Source organism: Hyaena hyaena, unplaced genomic scaffold, assembly GCF_003009895.1.
Source record: "Hyaena hyaena isolate Hyena2069 unplaced genomic scaffold, ASM300989v1 scaffold_3, whole genome shotgun sequence".
Taxonomy (NCBI): Eukaryota; Metazoa; Chordata; class Mammalia; order Carnivora; family Hyaenidae; genus Hyaena; species Hyaena hyaena.
In genome coordinates, this window is record NW_024080635.1 from 2378352 (window position 1) to 2392188 (window position 13837).

The 13837-nt window shown below is 60.0% G+C and overlaps 1 protein-coding gene across 9 annotated transcripts in view; it reads left to right on the forward strand.

Annotated features, from left to right (window-relative positions):
• Positions 1-259: 259 nt before the first annotated feature.
• ADGRB2 (adhesion G protein-coupled receptor B2) overlaps positions 260-13837 on the forward strand; it is a 35972-nt gene continuing 22394 nt past the window's right edge. For 3 of the 9 annotated variants that reach the window (XM_039232784.1, XM_039232823.1, XM_039232832.1), the window contains exons 1-2: positions 262-350; positions 7241-8054. In XM_039232784.1, coding sequence (XP_039088715.1) covers positions 7256-8054 — 799 coding nt within the window. In that variant the 5' untranslated portion in view covers positions 262-350; positions 7241-7255. Of the gene's footprint in view, positions 351-514; positions 564-7240; positions 8055-13837 lie in introns of those variants that run through there. The other 6 variants (XM_039232812.1, XM_039232802.1, XM_039232842.1 and 3 more) reach the window with 5 other exon arrangements.

Genomic DNA, 13837 nt, shown 5'->3' on the forward strand with positions numbered 1-13837 from the left:
GAGAATGCGGCGCCGGCTTTTGGAGCCCGGGGCTGCGGCCGCCGCCCGCGAATAGGAGGCGGCGCGCGGCGCGGGCGGTGCTCGGGGCGGGGGAGCGGAGGGGGGGGGAGCGGCGCGGCGAGGAGGCGGCGGCAGGAGCCCGCGCCCGGCCCGGCGCCCGCCCGCCCCGCGCTGCTCCGCGGCGCCTTTTCTGCACCCGCGGCTCCGCGGAGCGGGAGCCTCGGCCCTCCGCGCCGCTGCCGCGAGCTGCCCCGCGACCGGCCAGGCCCCCGCCTTAGGGATGGCAAACTTGCGCCCTGTGGCTGCCTCCGCCAGCGCCGGCCCCCGCTCCTGCTGCTGACGGCGCCCAGGTGAGCGAGTGTTCGGTCCCAGACCCTGACCCGGCCCCGCACCGAGAACCTCCCGGCGCGGTCCCGAGTTTCCGCACCGGTCCGGACTCGGGGCGCTCCCCTGGCTCATCTCCGTCGAATCCTCCCCCTCCCGAACTGTGTTCGTTCAACATCTACCCGTTCCCATCTCTTTGGGAACTTCCAAGCCAGGGGCCGAGGCCCCCTTCATCTCCGGTGAGTCCCTTTTCCAACCCCTTCCCCTTCCCCATTTCTGCTAAAGCCCTCCCCCACAATCCTGACCCAGACCTTACCCCCCACTGCTGTCTCGAGTCTCTCTGTCTCTCTGCCTGGATCCTGGCAGTGCGCCCCCCACCTTGATTAGAGCCCCTTTCTCCAACCTGCAGCTCGACTGGGTCTTCCACCTTAATCCACCGCCCCCCCCCCCCCCCCCGGCTGGATGCCGGACCCTGCTCCTCCCCTCACTTCATTTCTGCCCAGAGTCCTTCCCGTCCGTATCCATGTCTGCCCATAGTTACTGCCTTTCCCCGCGCCAGTACCCCGACCATGCTTCCCTTCTTATTTCTGTCCCGATTGCCTCCTCCCCCATATCTGCCCGGAGTCTCTCTATCCCTCGCCAATCTCTGCTGCAAGTCTCCTCCCCCTCAGCCTGGACTTGGGGCCGCGTCCCCTGTGTCTGCTCTGAGCCCCCTCCTCTCCGGCGGGGATCTCGGCTGGCCCTGCATCCCTGACTCCTGTGTCCATCTTTGGTCGGAGTCTGTCCATCCCCCATCTCTCCCTTCCCACCCCTGGGGCATAGAGCCGGGCACCAAACGCACCCTCCCGCAGCCCTGGGGGCTGGCACGATGGGGCGGCGGTGGGGTGGGGGGCAGGTTATAGGTTGTGAAGTTGGCGGCCACTCCCGCAGTCAGCTCCGTGCGAGGGAAGTCCTCTGCGCCGCGGCGGATGCAGAGCGGGCTAAGGGTCTGGTGCCCGCGGGGGGAGGGGCTCCCGGGCCAGAGATACTGCCCGCCTGCCCGCCTCGCCAGCTGCCGGCCGGGCCCCTGGGCGTCCTCTGGCGCCCCCTGCCCGCAGCCCGGGACCCGCCGCCCCGTTTCCTCCCGCGGGTAATCCCAGGTTTCCGCAGCCGGAGCAGCAGCGGTGGCTGCGGGACTGTCACTGGGAAGTCCCTGGGGAAGAGGAGGTTGGCGGGCGAGGCCGGGTGCCCCCTCGTGCTAGCTTTGCAGGAGCAGTCCAGGTTGTCAGGCCATATGCTCTGGGGGGTGGGGTGGGGTGGGGTAGGGTGGAGGGCAGGGCTCATCCTAGCAGTAATTCAGAGGCCCTTTGAGCCATCAGGGACGGACTAGGAAGACTGGCCTCTGGATTTGAGATGGTCTAGATGGGTTTGTTTGGGCTAGGGCGGGTGTCCCCAGAGAGCCTCTGTGTACCCCATGGCAGTCCCCACTAGGTGGGGGGTGGGCACCAAGGTGGGTTTGGCCTGCTTTGGGCATGGTGTAGGCGGTGGGGGAGAGTCCACCTGGCCCTGGGGCAGAACAGGCACCTGGGGAGTGTCCCCCTGGCTGCCACAGGGGTCAGTATGGATTCTGTACTGGGGATGCCCTGATGGTGGTGGTGGTGAGGCTTGCGGGAAGGTCTTCCCTGGACCAAGATTGACAGATTTTCTTCCTCTTCTTCCCTTCTGTCTTCTCTTCTTGTCTGCTCCCTTCCCCCCATTACTCTTCAGAAAGGGATAGGTCTAGCCTGGGGTGGGTATGTGTGGTAGGCATTTCTGTGGCCCCAAATAAGGGTCCAGCTGGTCTCTGCCCTCTTCTGTCCCTCCCAACCCCCGGGTAATGGAGCTCAGTAAGTAGTTAGTAACTCAGCTTTTTGGTCAGATGACCTGGGTTCAAAAGCTATGTGACCTGGGCAGGCTACATAACCTTTCTGAGCCTCAGTTGGCCCTCTATAAAATGGGTCAGAGATAAATGCCTCATATAGTTTCTGGAAGAATGAAATTGGATTGTATAGAGTGTCTAGCGTCTAGTGGGGCTCAACAGCGATTGGCTTATTGGGGTTTTGTCTTCAAGGCCAAGGTCAGGTGCCTCGCCACTCTACTCCTATTCCCAGAGAAGTGCAGAACAGATTCTATTGACTTCACTCTATCCCCCAGGATAATAAAGCCAGAAAACACCTTTAGCTCCCCAGAGTGGGTCCAGGGAGCCTGTGACCGTCAGTCTCTCTCCTCCCTCACCCATCCTTCACCATCCCACTGGACTGCCCTCGGATCAGCTCTGGCCACAGGGTCATCAGTGAAAGCCAGGCCAAGGTCTCTGGGGTCCTGGTTCCAGTGTAAAGGCTGGGGAGGTAGGGTAAATTCATGTAAGAAACCCAAGTCAAGGTCCCCAAAGGTAGGCTTGCCTAATAGGGGGGCCTACGTGGGAAATCAGCCACAGAGGAGCACATGGTGCACAGAGGAGCTTCTTACTTCTCCCCAGGAGGTCATATGCCATCAGGAGCTTTCCAGGACAGTTGGTGCTCCAGGTTGGAGTTAGGGGGTGACCCAGGCTCAGGCCCCCAAGAGTTTGAAGAAACCTGGCTTTGGCATGAGTGGCTTGGTGAAGGGCGGGTAAGAGGAAGAGAGGAGAGAGGGCTTGAATCCATGGCGTTCTGCTGGGCTGGAAGTCCTCTGGGCAGTGTGGCTGGGCCTGGGTCCCACCGGGGAGTGGCAGCCTCCCAGCCTCCAGTCGGCCCGGGTAGCCCTGACATTGGGGAACAAAAGCTTTCGGTTCCTGTAGCAACGGCGGCTCCAGCTGCTGCAAAGTTCCGGGGAGGCGGGCGGAGGGCGGCTGAGTCACCTCCCCCTCCCCCGCCGCCCTCGCGGCACCGCCCCCCTTCCACCTCGGGTCTCCCTCCTTTTGGTGTGCGGAGGGCCCCCTTCCCAGACCGAAAGACCCTTGAGAAAGAGGAGAAGCGGCCCGCTCCGCCAGGTGGAGAAGGCGGGGCCGCACTCCGGGGAGCCCCCTCCTCTCGGTCCTGCCCACCAGATCCAGAAGCTGGATGGAGATGTGCATCCTCCTGGGTACCAGAGCTCCGGGAGAGGGGTCCTTGAGGACCCTGCCAGCCGGTCAGTGCAGGGGTAGGGGACCCGAAGGCCCCGAGTGGGGGTCCCCGCCCGCGTGTCGGCCTGGGCTTGGCCCGGCAGCGAGCGCCCGGGAGGCGGAGGGTGAGTGACAGGCGGGCGAATTGGAGCTGCCAGGTGGATAAACGCGACCGACGTGCGCACTGCTGCGCCCCTCCCCCACCCGCCGCCCCTCCCCCGCCCGCGGTCGGGGGCTCCGGACGCCGGGTCGTCCAGCGCCGCGCTGCTCCCAGCCGGCAGGGCGCCTGGGGGTCGATCCCCAGGATCCCGGAGACCCAGGCCTGGCCCTGAGGTGCTGCCCGCTCCCCTCCCCTTCAGCTCGCAGTCTTTTCCCTTACAGCTGTTGCGAAAGCCTCCTATTCCCTCATTAGTGCGCAAGGGAAGCCCGAGGCTGAGCAAGCCTGTGGGGTCTGGGAGGGAGGGGGGGTCTCAGTGTGCTAGGGCACAGGGTAGCATTCTCAGGTTTGCTGGCGGGGCGGCAGGCTTGCGGTGGAGGTAGCCCGAGGAGGGTCCCCGGGACTGAGATTATGCCAACAGGCAACTTCCCCATCTCAGCCCAGTGAGATCCTGAGGGAGGAGGCTTTTAGATTATCCTTTCCATTAACCTCCTGACCCAGGAAGCTCTTCCTCAGAGCTGAGCTCCATACCTATCCTCTTTAGCTGTTGAGCACGTATGTGATCTTGCTGGGTTTGGAGGTGGCGAAGCCATTCTCATGGCTCAACCCAGAGGGCCTTCCCGGAGGTAGTGGCAGAGCTCAGCAGGAAAGCAGGGAGAGTTTGTGAGGTTCTGAGGGAGGGGGGAAGGGAAGGTGTGCAAACCCTGTCTGTGCCAGCCTCTGTGCTGGGAACTCACTGGAAGGGTGAATGAGAAAGTGTGTGGAGTCCTGGGGGTCAGGGATCATGGTCTCCACTCCACGGAGCAGGGAACTGAGGCTCAGGGAGGTTGAACATGGCTAATAACCACTTCTGCTGCCTGGAAAGCAAGGATCCTTCCAGGTCCCCTCCCAGGAGAGGCTTCTCTGACTTGAAACTGGGCTTTTTGCCTTATTTTATGGATGTGGAGTAAGATTTAAAAAGAGCCCCCAGAGGTCTTATGTCACAGCAGGAACCACGAGGGTCATACACATCCAGGGTGAAATTCTGGAATTGGTGTGAAGGAGAAGTGTCTGAAGGAGACTGAGTGGATGAGGGGTCTTGGTCAGGGTTTGGAGGTGGTACAATTCTGGAGAAACCAGGCTGTGGCTCTGAGAATGTGGACCTGGTGCTTCTTGAAGGGCCTATGGACGAGGGAGCAGCTGAGGCCCAGGGGGTGGGGTTGGGAGGAAGGGGTCTGAGCCCCCAGCTTCAGGAACACACAAAGGAAGGAACAGCAAGTCAGACCCTGCCTGCCACTTAGCTGTCATGTGCTAATCCTCCAAGAACCAAATACCTGGGTATATTCACACTAGAGAGTACATTTCCATCTCTGTACTAGTGTACTAGTGTCTGGCTCTTTTATACCTTGTACACGTGAGTGCCTATACCCATGTGTGCATGTCTGTGTGTATGCTGAATGCCTGCGAACACCTGTCTATACATGCACCTGTGCATACATGCTTTTGTGTGCACGTCTGCATGGCACAGCAATGTTCAAGCCTCTGTGTGTGTGTGTGTGTGTGTGTGTGTGTGTATTCCTCACCCTGCTCTAAGTGGGGGAGGCGAGGCCAGTTATAATGAGCCCCCACCTCCCCTCTGCTGAGCTACAGCTATGGCCTGAATTTTGCAGCCTGCTTAAAAATAATTGGGGGCAACGGGGGGATTGGATGTCACTCATCATCAGCCACTGGCTTCGCCGGTGCCACAGCAGGCTGGGCGGGCTGAACGTTTTGGGACAGGCATGATGTGGGGCGGGGAAGGCCAGGGGTCTTGTGTCCCTTTTTCAGTTCTGGCAGGAGCAGTGGAGACTTAGCAGGTTCTGACTTCTGTTGAGTAACTCCAGGCGGGTCTTTGGAGGACGGTGGGGCCACTCCTCCGCAGTAAATGAGCCTGCCTTGAGCTTGAGCCCCCACCCCGCCCTTCCCCCTATGGCTGGGAAGGGGCAGGTGGGGATCTGGGGCAGGGAGGCGGTCCACGGTTGCTGCACAGGGGCTGGAATTCTGGGGCTCTAATTCCTGTCCTCTCACCACCCCCACCACCTCCAGCCACTATTCAGGCTCCTCAAAAGCCATGGGGAAATCTGAGCCTGGGGAGCAACTGCCTCTTGGGAAAGTCTAGCCACACCTGTGAGTTATCCTATGTTTGTGATTCAGCTCCCAGAGCTAGAGGCTTGTCAGTTGGGCCTGAAGCCTGAGCGAGGATGGGGACAGAGCAAGAGGCTGGTATTGGTGGATGAGAGGGAACCCCAGGCTGGGGCCTCAGGTCCCGGGCTCCGGTCCCAGCTGGGCCGCTCTGTGTGATCTTGAGCAGGCTGCTTCCCCTCTTGGAGCCTCATCCTTTCTCCTCTAATGTGGAGCAGCCAGGCTCTAGGGGCCCATCCAGTGCTGTGAGCTATGCTGCTGGCACAGAGGAGGGAGGTGGCGCGGATCACTTCAGGGGCAGGGCTGAGCCAGCCCAGGTGCCAGGCTCAGTTTTCTGGACAGCGAGCGTAGAGGCTGGGCAGGCTCTGGGCAGCGGCTCTGTCCTGGCTTGGCGAGTGGGAAGGCACCTGCAGGTGCCCTGCCCGCCGGCTTCTGCCCACTCGGCTCTGGCCTCCTCGAGTGCCTGTCAGGGCATGGCCTGGGCCCTGGTTGCCTGCCCACACACAGAGTACGTTCACACCTGCTGAATCTTGCAGCCTGCTGGGAGTTTGGTTTAGTGTAGCACTTTGCGGTGAGGGAGAAATCAGTGAACTCTGGTCTCCACTCCTAGGAGATCAAAGACTCCTGAGATGAGTGAGCTAGCCCTGGAGAGATGGCAGGGAATAGAGGTGATGACTGGGGGGCATGGGCTTTTAGGAAAGGGCTATGGGAGCTGAGAGCTGGGCCATGGCTTGGTGGCCTCTGGTGGGGGGAGGGGTGGTAGCAGACCCTGAGCCAGGCCTTGGAGGATAGCCCCATGGCAGGAAGTGAAAAGGGCTTAAGGGGAGTACTGCACCCATTTTGCAGATGCCTCTCCCCTTGTTTCCACTAGGAAAGCCACAGCAGCGATACTCATGACGCTGGTACTTGCGATGCCCTCCATGGGCGTGGCTTGGGTTGTGCGCCATCCCCGGCGCCCCGGTGGTAACTCCGCCCCCTTTCTCTCCCACTCAGTAAAGCAAGTGAGTGAGAACGACATCGTTCTGGGAATAACCTTGAATTGCTCTGATTTATAAAAAAGCAAATCGTTGTCAAACACTGCTCCTTTGACAATTACCGCTGGGTTGTGCGACGCGCCTCACAGCTGATCACGATACCCCACGACTGAGAGCAACGGTTCTGGAGAATTTAAGTTGGGTTGGAGGGATGGGGCGAGACCCAAGTGTCGGGCCAGGATGCCTATGGCTGATGGGATTGACTGAGGATCGTAGGGTGACGGAGACAGCAACTGCTGTTTCTTAAGGGCTTACAGATTTCCAGACACTCTCCCACGTGCCTTCATTTTACAGGTAAGGTGACTGAGGCTCCAAGAAGTCAAGTCCCTTGTCTAAGATCGCATTGGTGGACGTGGGTGACTCCGGAGTCTTGACCGCGAGGCCCTCTCCCTGCAGCTCGCCACGGGAGACTCAGAGCCCACGCTGGCAGTGCCCGGGGCGGCTGACCACTGTGTCTCTCCACAGGGCAAGGGACATAGGATGACCCCAGCCTGTCCCCTCTTACTATCTGTGATTCTGTCCCTGCGCCTGGCCGCCGCCTTCGACCCTGCCCCCAGCGCCTGCTCCGCCCTGGCCTCGGGCGTGCTCTACGGGGCCTTCTCACTGCAGGACCTCTTTCCTACCATCGCCTCAGGCTGCTCCTGGACCCTGGAGAACCCTGACCCCACCAAGTACTCCCTCTACCTGCGCTTCAACCGCCAGGAGCAGGTGTGCACCCATTTCGCCCCCCGGCTGCTGCCCCTGGACCACTACCTGGTCAACTTCACCTGCCTACGGCCTAGCCCAGAGGAAGCCGTGGCCCGGGCGGAGGCAGAGGCGGGGCGGCCAGAAGAGGAGGAAGAGGCAGCAGCAGGGCTGGAGCTGTGTGGCGGCTCGGGCCCCTTTACCTTCCTGCACTTCGACAAGAACTTCGTGCAGCTGTGCCTGTCGGCAGAGCCCTCGGAGGCCCCACGCCTGCTGGCGCCCGCGGCCCTGGCCTTCCGCTTCGTCGAGGTCTTGCTCATCAACAACAACAACTCCAGCCAGTTCACTTGTGGCGTGCTCTGCCGCTGGAGCGAGGAGTGCGGCCGTGCTGCCGGCCGGGCCTGTGGCTTCGCCCAGCCAGGCTGCAGCTGCCCCGGGGAGGCGGGGGCTGCTTCGGCCGCCACCACGCCCCCGGGCCCGCCCGCTGCCCACACTCTGTCCAATGCCCTAGTGCCTGGGGGCCCGGCCCCACCTGCTGAGGCCGATTTGCACTCAGGGAGCAGCAATGACCTGTTCACAACTGAGATGAGATATGGTGAGTTTGAGCAGGGCGCCCCCGGTGGGGTGGATGTGTCCAGGGCTGAGGGTACTCTCTGGTCCCTGTCTTGGCAGATCCCCAGGCCACGTGTGTAGTTCTTGGCCCATGTCCCCGTTGGGTCCAGCCTTCTCCGGGCGTTGGGGTCCCCGAAATGGATTGGGGTTAGTCCTCACTAGCCCCAAACTCTTGTTTGCCGCCTGGTTGGGTGAATGGGGGCCAGAGATGAGACAATGCAGTGTGGTGAACCCAGGGAGAGGACCCTCTCCCCACCCCCACCTCCCACTGGGCAATCAAGGAAGGCTTCCTAAAGGAAGTGATGCAGGAGCAAGCAGAGATCTGAAGGACACATGGAAGCCAGCCAAGCCAAGGAAGTGGTGAGGGCATTCCAGGCAGAGGGAGCAGTGCTTACAAAGGCCCAAAGCTGGGAGTGACCGTGGCAGGTCCTGGCGCTGCAAGTTGACAAGTTTGCCTGGAGGCTGGAGAGCAGGCGGGGCACAGGGACATGTTCCTGCCCACACGGGTCAGTGATTTTTGGCAGTGGCCCCCAGGTCAGGGTGGAGGATGGTGCAGAAGAATGTGCCTGGGTGAAGAGGACTGGGCTTCGAGGCTGCCTTGGAGGGCTGGGCTGGCTCAGCTCCCAGCATCCCCTGTCTCCCCCTCTGGGCCCATGTCTTCTGGGACCGAAGCTGCCAGCTGCTAGAGCTTCCTGCTGACTGGGCAAAAGCTCTGCGAGCCCTTGAGTCCTGCCTGCTCCCGCTCCCACCCCAGCTCCCTCACCACAGCCACTTTCTGCCGACCCTCCGTCCTGCAGCGACAAAGACCCCCGGGCCCTCATCTGGATCCTGTGTGCCCACTGAATGGTACTGGGCCGGTGACTGGCCAGGGGGCCTGGCAGGGAGTGAGGCAGGACTGGGATCTGGTCCCCAGCTCTGGGACTAAAAGGGAGTTCCCATCCCTCTCCGGGCCTCAGTTTCCCCATTTGGGATAACGGGTGCTGGCCTACCGTTATTTGGGATAACGGCTGAGTATGTCACACAGGGAGGGAAGTCAGAAGAGCCATCAAGCTCTGCCTGAGAGTATTTATAGGGCCACAGGGGGTCTTGTGTGAGGGCTGCTAGGAGGAGTATTGGAGGAGTATGCTCTGTCCTCACCCCTGCTTTGGAGGCCAGAGCCCTGGAGTTCAGCACTGCCTTTGACTATTACCTTGAGTGGATCCCATCTTTTTGTCATCAGTTTCTTCATCTGTAAAATGGAGCGATATCTCTGAACTAATTAGAGGGCCAGTTATCATGACAGTGACCTCTCCCAGTGCCATGGGGAGGTGATTCTCAGCCTCCCCCACGAGACATCTGGCACCATGCCAATCCGTGGCAAGTGCCCAGTGGCCTTGCTCTGGCCTCTCCCCCTGGCCAGCTTGGCCTCTAACATTGGTCGATGAAGCCGTCCGAGTGACAGCCAGGCCGTGGGCAGGTTACAGGCCCTGGAGGCTGGCCTGGGATTTAGTGCCTGCAGGGAAGAAATTGAATTTCGCTTCTTTGTCGAACATCGGCAGAGAGCGCCAGGCGTATATCAGGAGGTTTATGACTCTTCCTGCCTGGCGGCCACTGCCCATTGCTCTGGGGGAGGGGGGGGTGTCCCCCATTGTGCTCAGCAGAGGGCAGGCTTTTTTGTCTGGCCTTCCCTGTGGTCTGTCAGCCCAGTGGTCTGCAGTGGCCGGAGCAAGGCTCTGCCCTCGTGGGCGGGCACCATCCGGGCAGGCTGCCATGTGGAGCACAGAGCCAGGGGCAGCCAGCTGGGCTTGGGTGAAGCCGGAAACAGGAGTTGGTTGGTAGTTGGGGTGTCTTTGGGCATCAGAGAGGGCTGGTGATGGGAAGGCCACCATTGTCCCCACCATCATCACAGCCTCTGCAGGGGCCTCTGCGACTGAGGATGGGTGGAGATTGGGAGCTGTCACTGGGCATGAGGCCTAGTATTCTCTCTGAGCAGGGAGCCCCAGGCTCCCAGCTGTTCCACACCTGACCTCTGCTCATGCCCCTTGTCCTGCTTGGCATATTTTCAGGCTGCTCCATGGGGCTGCCTGCAGGGAGGGCCCTCGTGGGGAGTTATAGGGGGCACTGCGGCATTGCTCATCCTGAGTGGGCTCACACAGCACACTGGCACCTAGAACCCCTTCCTCTGCCCTGGCAGGCAAGAGACTTTTACTTTTCCTCTCTGCTAGCTCGTTCCTTCTGCCCAGTCTCTCAGGGGCAAGAGACAATGGGCATATGTCTCAATTTGTTCCATGTGGCAGTGGGCATCTGAGGGACGGGCATTGTCAGGATTCAGGGCCCTTTGTGCCTGGTGGCAGTACCCCCTCTTCCCCACTGGGCCAGCTGGACACACGTACCAGCTGTGGGAGAACCGGCTCGCACGTGGCACTGCCAGATTGAGAGCAAGATGGGTGGGGAAGGTGGTGAACAGGAAGAGTAAGACCCTCGTCCCAGCCCCCTCTGCCAGTCCCTGTGTTCCTCTTCGTTGGGACACCCTGCGTAGAGTCGAAGGCACGGCCAGGGGGAGTGGGACTGGTTCCGTACTGGAGGAGCTGGTGGGCAGTGCCTGAGCAGAGTGCCTGGGCCCGCCTCAGAGCCCTGTGCGTTTGACAAGAGGGTACAGGCGCCTGTTAATTTCACGCAAACTGCCTTTGATAGATCTCTTGTTATTTTTGGTGAGTTGAGCCATAAATTTGTGCCATCTTGCTGCCGCAATCTGTTAAGTGGGGAGAGAGGAAGAAAAGGAAGGCAGGCAGGAAGGAGCTCAGCGGCTGCTGGCTGAGGCTGAGGCCCGGGGGCAGGAATCGGGTCGCGGAGGTGGTGCTGCCACCCTGCGATTCCTGCCCTGCTGACCCTCCAGTCCTGCGGGACACTGGCCAGTGGAGATGGCTGTGCAGACTGACACCCGGGGGGACCTCCTCTCTCCTCTCCCACAGTCCCTTCCTTCTGCAGAGGCGCTGTCCCATCCTTGGCTGGCTGCTGCTGACCCACCCCCCACATCACCTGGGCCCCATTCCTGGGGCAAGAGTTCAAATCCCCACTCTGGCACTGCTGCCGTGTGGCTTGGATGATGGGCTGCCCCACAGGGGCCTCAGGACCTCCAGTAATCTGTGTATCAGCTCCCAGGTCCAGCCCCCAGACTCTCCATCATGACACAGACTTCACCCTGGCATTCCAGCCCCACCCCCAGACCTGGCTGCTGCCTGCTATTCAGCCTTCCCTCTAATTCTGCCCTGCCCTTGACTGGGGCTCATCACTGGCCCCTGAGCTCCTGCTTTCTGGACTCCCTGCCTTTGGTTGGGCTGTTTCCCTCACCTGGAATGCCCTTTGGCCTTGGTTATCCAGAACTTCCCCATTTTCCCTAGCGATGCCTCAGTTCCTCTAAGAAGTTCCTTCTACCTGCCCAACCTGGTCCTAGATTGGTCTTTCACCACCCGGTGCTCAGGCCCTGCTGTCCTCTTTTGGCCAGCCTGGTCCTGTGGTGGGAGTGCAGCCTTCCCTGCCTGTTCAGGGCTCAGACTCTGGGGAGGCCAGGCCTCTCTCGTGGTGGGGGGAGGGGGAACCTAGCACATGCAGTACATTTCCTAGAAGGTCCTTCCAGCCCAGATCTGTGCTGCTGGAGCTCTGTGTGCTCCGTCACAGGATGGGGGGCGAGGCCCAGATTGCCCCAGACACCTCAGCAGGGACCAAGTCTCAGCCCACCCCTCATACACATCTTCATGTCTTTATTGGAGCGGAGTTTGTGCCAGGCCTTGGGTTGGCTCTGAGTGAATGAGATCCGAGGTGCACCAGATGCACCTTCTGCCCTCTGATGGGGGAGAGTGACCACTAGGTGGACAGTGGTGGTCAAGGCCACAGGCTGAGGTTGCCTGGCCCTGGATTCAATTCTCAGCCCCACCACTGACTAGCTGTGCGACTGTGGGCAAGTGTCTTCACCTCCCATTTCATTACCTGTAAAATCGAGATAGTTGAGCTATTCACAGAGTTAATGGTGAAGATTAAGCAAGAGAATATGGGTCAGTGCTTAGCACAGTGCCTGGCACATGGTAAATCCCTAATGAGTAGCTGCGTGTTGTCATAACTTAGTGCAGTGGGCTTGATGTATCTGGGCAAGATGTCAAGGGAAGAGGAAGAGAGAGGGATTCAACCACAGAGGGGTGGGAAGGCGGGTGGAGAAAGGTGATCCTGAGTTGGGTTTTGAGGAGTGAATAGGAATTCGCTAGCCCGTGAAATTTTTCTTTAAATCGAATCACTTCTAAAATTTAATGCATTCAGAAGAAATTTCATATCCTAAACGGAAAAAGAGTATCACTTATCTGAAGCAGAAGATAGCGGAAGACACAGCCTCAGTGAAAACAAAGCCATGTTAGCAAATTCTAGCTAGACGTTCATCCTTCCTCTCGATTTGTTAGAAAGAGAAATGAGCACGTGCTGGCTCTGTGTGAAAGCCTCGGACTACACGGAGACTTTATCTTGCATGCATTTGCAAGGATTAAAAGTAAGGCAGCCATATAATTTATCATCCAAACTGGGACATGTTTGAGGTTTGAAAGCAGGGGAAGGGGGTCCTATTAATTAGTCCAGGCGGCTGGCACAACCCGGGCGCCCCCAGGCAGATTGGCAGGAAGTCACCCTAATTAAAAGAGACCCGGAAGGGGTAACTGCCTCAGTCCACGATGCAGGGTTTTTTAAGGGCACGTTGGTGAGCCGCCCCAACTTGTTTTCTGCTGCATGCTTTGGGGAGCCCTGCAGGAGGAAGCTGCCTGTGCAAAGACATGGAGGTCTGAGCCCCCAGTGGTGGGAGATTGGCCCAAAGCCCTGCCTGCCATCCCCAGACACTGGAACCCCGCCCCCATTGGGCAAAGGCCGCAAAGGCCTTTATCTGGGAGGTGGGACTGGGAGGTGGGATGAGTCAGATGTGGTCCCTGCTCTCGAGGAGGTCCCAGCTAGCTCTGTCTAGAGGCTGGGCAGATAGACCAGTAGCTCGGGGGAGGGAGTCCTTGGAGGGGAACTGGCATTCTGGCTCAGTGGCTGGTCTCACAGGGATACCCAGTTGCATTGGACTGTAGAGGTCGAGCTTGGAATTTTCAAAAGCCGTCTCCCTCTGCCTCCCCCGCCCCTCGGTGATTTTGATGCACCGTGAGGGTTCATGAAGCACTGCTGGGGGTGGGGAGCCACGGAGGGACGCACAGAACCGTGTTTCAAGGGGAGCTGTTGGTGCCTACTCAGGGCTCCAGGGCCGGCCTCAGGGAGGATGTAGAGAGCCCTGGGAGGGCGGGCTGCTTTGTAAATCCTCACTGCTCTCCCGGTGGAAGTGATGATTATCGTGGTTATTTTTAACATATTCATGACAAAGGAGGCTGAGGGGGCTGGCCTGTGTGGAGTTTGGGGGGGCAGGGTCTGCAAAGCACGGTGGAGCAGGTGTCTGCTGTCCTGCCCAGATGGCAGGGGGCCTTTGTGCCCACCCTGCCTGCCGGTGCCAGCATAGTGGGGGGGGGGGGGACAGGAGCAGCCCCTGTGTGATTGGGGTGGAGGGACCCTCAGGGATATCTGGCCCGCGTCTGCTGAGTGCTTGTCTTGTGTCTGGCTGCTCAGAGCTAGGCCCTCTGTGCAAGAGGAGCAAGGGATATTTAGACCCTCCCTCAGTGCCCACGAGAGGGGTGAATCTAGGTTACTCACAGCTGCAGTGGAAGAGAGCCTATGGTCTCAGCCGCAGAAGAAGGGACCAGAGTATGGAAACCCCTATGTGGT